The sequence below is a fragment of the Branchiostoma belcheri genome, unplaced genomic scaffold (assembly GCF_001625305.1).
Source record: "Branchiostoma belcheri isolate BF01 breed outbred unplaced genomic scaffold, Haploidv18h27 scaffold203, whole genome shotgun sequence".
Taxonomy (NCBI): Eukaryota; Metazoa; Chordata; class Leptocardii; order Amphioxiformes; family Branchiostomatidae; genus Branchiostoma; species Branchiostoma belcheri.
Genome location: NW_017803525.1, coordinates 330,490 through 335,899, shown reverse-complemented (window position 1 = coordinate 335,899; position 5,410 = coordinate 330,490). Strand labels below are relative to the sequence as shown.

Below are 5,410 nucleotides of genomic sequence, written 5' to 3'. Positions count from 1 at the left end.
ACGAATTCCAGCAAATTGACTTCCTTCAGTTATTTAAGTATAGACGTGTGTTGCTTGGTCCATGAGGGGACCCCAAGGTGATAGCTTACTGATGAGTGAAGGGGTCCCCCAGGCCCTGGGGTCTCCGATCAGCCGAGTAGGCGGGCAACACAACAGTACGGTATTCCCTGCGTAGTCTCCACCAGACTCTTTTGCAGGCTGAATAAATAGTAGAAAAAAATAAAAAGTCGACCCTCTATGGCCGACCAACTCCCCTGGCTAGCTATACTCTTTTTATGCCGATTTCTACAATTTATTCAGACTTCAAAAGAGTCTGGTGGAGACTAAATAGATCTAAATCGTAAATAGTCACTGTTACTTCTAGGTCCTCCTGTCCAGTCAGTTGTAGAAGAACTGTATTGCGTAATGTCATCATCATATTAGAGTAGAGTAGAGTAGAGTAGAGTAGAGTTGTTCAGGCCGGGTAGGAGTCCTGTTCCAATATTGAGGAGACATAAATGATAACTATATTGCACAACAATAGTACAGCGTACAAAGTATGGCATCTACTGGTACATAACATAAATTTCAACTATACAGACAATGCCATAGAATTTGTGGATGCCCTTTCCAATGCCGGTTTTAGATTCCATTGTCATGCAAGGATCCAAGCAGACGTATCGATCGGGCCGGGGGGGGGGGGATTTTTGGCCAATCACAGCTCGCAAAAAGTTTGCCCGCCTGTTTACTCGAAAAACTATGTAAACACAACTGCCTTCGTATTTCAGACAGCTTATGCGTGAAATTCGCCTATATTTATATTTTGAGCATGTCTAGTTTTGACATGTATCTGCTGGAGTACTCTGTAATGATAATAACTAGCTGTTAACGCGATGATAGCCGCCATCGTGAAACGCCTAATCTACAGTACAGTAGCATATGCCTTCTGACTGAAAAAAAATGAAAACATGGTTAAAAAAAATTAAAACATGAAGAAATCATGTCAATACAGCCCAAAATGGAAGATTTAAAAAATCCTGTCAATAGTGCCAAAAATGGCACTGCTGACAGGACGATCCTGTCAATAGTGTCAAAAATGGCACTGCTGACAGGACGATCCTGTCAGCAGTGCAGTATTTCCTGTTATTGACAGGATGGTCCTGTCAGCAGTGCAGTATTTTCTGCTATTGACAGGATCGTCCTGTCAGCAGTGCAGTATTTTCTGCTATTGACAGGATCGTCCTGTCAGCAGTGCAATATTTTCTGCTATTGACAGGACGATCCTGTCAATAGCCTCAGGCATGAAATAATGATTTTGTGTCGGGTGGTGTAGTGGTACATCACTGGACTATGAAACGGGGAGAACCGGGTTCGATTCCGGGTCGTACCCGAACAAGTCCGAACATGCGCCGCGACGTTGTACCATTGGGAAAGGTACTTTACACGACTATCCCCACTTCACTCAGGTGAAAATGAGTACCTAGCTTCGGTTAGGGGCGTCTTATCGGATGGGACGTTAAAATGGAGGTCACGTGTTTGAGGAGAGACACACCTCAAGCACGTTAAAGAACCCACGTGAGTGGAAGTGGAACAAACCATTATAGTCTAAAAAAAGGGGTAGGGAATTTTCCCGACCAGCCCCGTAACCCCTGCTTCTCCTATTGGATCAGTTGTGAGAAATTGGGCTCGTCTCAATCATGATGTTTCTGACTCAGGGAGAAGAGTTGCTGTTCTATACCTCTAGCCCTAGAAGTGGCAAAAAATAATTGGCCTTGCACTGAGCGACACCGTAAAAAAAGGTGAAATTTCAGGACAACGAAACAGCTTCAGAAATTTGACGTTGAAAATTCAGGTCAACTGCACTGAAATCGCAAAACTGCATTGGGTGTCTTCATAACGCGCAATATACACAAATAAATGGCAATAATTGTCAATATTAGACAGATGCGCTCATCCAAAATATTTTTGTTTAGCCACCATAAAATTGCATGTGTTGCCTTTAAATCATCCCTTGGCATCATAATGATAATAATAATAATAAAATTATAATAATAAATGGTTTTTATTGTCCAAACAATTCCCGTGCAGTCGCAGCCTTTTTAAAGCTGAATTGATACAGGGTATCACATAAGGTGGAACTGTCGCAAGGGTCTGTGTGGCTGCCATTCGGCGCCACAAGGTGACTTCAATACGACTTTTCCCAACCGAAGTTAGGTACCCATTCACACCTGGGTGGAGTGAGGAAATTCGTGTAAAGTGTCTTTCCCAAAGGCACAACGTCAGGGCGCATGTCCAATGTCCAGACATGTCCCGGGTACGACTCGGAATCGAACCCGGGTCTCCCCGCTTCATAGTCGAAAGCTCTGCCACTACACCACACGACGCCAAATACATCATACAGGTGATCCCAAATATAAAATCAAGGGTCACATACATGAAATTTCAGTCGCTCAGTGGTAAAAAAAAGGACGCTTAATCTGATTGAGATGGAATTCCAAATGCATGCGTCTAATCTCAAAACAGATTTTTTCGGTGTCTGACAAAGTCGCAACCAATCAGCAAGACACTGTCAAACTGGCCATAGGCGCCAGAGAGTGTTCAAGAATTGGTTGAATTGATAGTGTCTTGTCGGTTGGTCACGAATTTTGCCACCGAAAGATCTGCTTGGAGATTTGAAAACATTCTCAAAATACGAATAGCAAAGTTCTTTGATCACAACCATTTATTTTTCACGAGCCGACGTTTCGATGACCGTCTGTCGTCTTCATCAGGGCAATTCTGACTGGTTTACTGTGCACTGACGCTAGATGTTACTTGGTGCATAGTGCGCTAAAGGTGTTACATGGTCCACAGTAGTGCACTGTTACACCTTTAGTGCACTATGCACCAAGTAACATCTAGCGTCAGTGCACAGTAAACCAGTCAGAATTGCCCTGATGAAGATGACAGACGGTCATCGAAACGTCGGCTCGTAAAAAAAAATAAATTTATGGTTGTGATCAAAGAACTTCGTTTACCAACCTGATTTGAATGTTTTTTGAAATTATTTACGGATTTCTCAAAATACCTTTGTGTTGACGATGCCTGCCCGCTATCAGTACTGAGTCGGTGTCAGCTAAAGTCTGTCTGCCCGGTTTGGCTGGAGGGGGTGAGGTAGTATCCTTCTGTAGTGCAAAATGTCAAGAAATATTTTGTCTCATTTGTATAATCTGATCTGTAATAACTTTATCTAATGTAAATGTGTAATGGTTCTAATGAGTTGCCTCTCACTTTAATCAACCTTTATTTCTTTCCATAATGTACTCTCCTTTACCTGCTCTGTGGACCGTTTTAGTTTGGCCTTTTCTCTGCGCAGTGTGTCGTTCATGGTGGCTAAAGAGTCTATCAGCATTTCTCTCTGGAGTTCACAAGTCTGGACCGCTTTCTGGAGGTCGCCGTGTGCGGTCTCGTTCTGAAGTTCGGTACCTGAGTAAACGTCATTGGTAGCCTGAATAGATCACGCTTCTAGCAGCCTTTTCATTGGCCAGTACCCTAGCCTGACTACATCACGTTTCTAGCAGCCTTTTCATTGGCCTGTCCCCTAGCCTGGCTACATCACGTTTCTAGCAGCCTTTTCATTGGCCTGTCCCCTAGCCTGGCTACATCACGCTTCTAGCAGCACTTTCATTGGCCAGTCCCCTAGCCTGGTTACATCACGCTTCTGGCAGCCTTTTCATTGGACAGTCCCCTAGCCTGGCTACATCACGCTTCTAGCAGCCTTTTCACTGGTCAGTCCCCTAGCCTAACTACATCACGCTTCTAGCAGCCTTTTTATTGGCCAGTCCCCTAGCCTGACTACATCACGCTTCTAGCAGCCTTTTCATTGGCCAGTCCGCTAGCCTGGCTACATCACGCTTCTAGCAGCCTTTTCATTGGGCAGTCCCCTAGCCTGGCTACATCACACTTCTAGCAGCCTTTTCATTGGGCAGTCCCCTAGCCTGGCTACATCACGCTTCTAGCAGCCTTTTCATTGGCCAGTCCCCTAGCCTGACTACATCACGCTTCTAGCAGCCTTTTCATTGGCCAGTCCCCTAGCCTGACTACATGACCCATCTAGCAGCCCTTCCATTTGTCAGACCCCGCTAGCCTGACTACAAGACGCTTGTCTGTGTGTGTTTGTGTGTTTGTGTGTGTGTGTGTGTGTGTGTGTGTGTGTGTGTGTGTGTGTGTGTGTGATATCTATGTTTGGAGGGTAGGCATTCGTGCACTTACCGGTTAACATCCAAAAGTTGAGGAACATCGACACGACCATGCAGACCAGCACGACTTGCCGGACAAACAGCATCCGCACCCGCGACAACAGCATGATCTTCCCGGTCTCTTCTGTCTATACATGAGGCAGGTAGCACTAGTTACCTTCGCCAGGCAAGAAGGTATGCTTACTTCCATGAATAATGGAGGTTTTGTTTTTAGTATGTCTCTCTCGTCTTGATGTTTAGTATACTATGTTGAGGCCACAGAACACAGTATTTATGGGCGACCCCCGGGTCTGTGACGCGGGTATAGAGAGTAGTGCAGGCAAACCTCTTGCAACCTGGCTAGAGCGACTTATGTGAGAGGTAGCCATGAATGGACTGCGCTGTGTGGTATAGAAAGGTATCGGCTTGTACACCGTATGAGTTGGATTGTGAAGATTTCCCTGTTCGTGCATAAATGCGCGGCATTACGCAACCACGTTCCAGGGTGAGCCGGCTGCAGTTCCGTTGACCCCGGTAGAGGGCCAAATCAAACTGGTCGTCATTATGTTAAAAAACGATAACCTTTTTTTTGGTTTTCAGTTATTTTGTAGAATATACCATATATTTCAACATATTAGTTGGCCATGGTTCTCTAGTGCACCCTAGTATAATTTTTACCGCGTCGAAGTGAGTCACCTCGGGGTGCTTACCTATAGGAATCCCCGTAGTGCGAAAACTGTGTTCTGACACCTTAAGCTTGCATTGGACCTCCAACTCGTAAGATTTTGGTCTCCCTGGCGTCTTTTTACCTCCATGAAATGGAAGGTATTGTTTTTGGCGCGTCTGTGTGCGTGTGTGTGTGTGTGTGTGTGTGTGTGTGTGTGTGTGTGTGTGTGTGTGTGTGTGTGTGTATGTGTGTTTGTGTTTCCGCTTTTTTGTACCTTCATAACTCCATAACGCATTTATGGATTGTGGTGATATTTGGTATACTGGTAGGTGTTAGGGGGGCGAAGGTCAAGGTCAAATATGGGCCTCCTGATGGATGGCCTTGGTACTGCAGCAGCACTTCCGGTTTAATGAGGAGTCTGCCAGACAGGGTAACAGATGTCTGATTGTGTCGAGGCTGCCCCGGGCTTGCGACCTGGTTTGATTGATGAGAGGTTCTTCCTCAGGGAATAAGGCGACCTCTGTGCGCTATGATGTGGAAAATTTGA

General features: G+C 45.3%; 1 protein-coding gene across 1 annotated transcript in view; it reads right to left on the bottom strand.

The window, feature by feature from the left end:
- The window catches only part of LOC109469451 (alpha-1,3-mannosyl-glycoprotein 4-beta-N-acetylglucosaminyltransferase C-like), a 10,484-nt gene extending 7,138 nt beyond the window's left edge, over window positions 1–3,346 (bottom strand). The window contains exons 1-2 of the mRNA XM_019767971.1: window positions 3,293–3,346; window positions 3,047–3,143 (exon numbers count right to left, since the gene is read on the bottom strand). Of these exons, the coding sequence (XP_019623530.1) occupies window positions 3,047–3,143; window positions 3,293–3,346 (151 nt within the window). The remainder of the gene's footprint in view (window positions 1–3,046; window positions 3,144–3,292) is intronic.
- Between the last annotated feature and the right edge of the window lie 2,064 nt (window positions 3,347–5,410).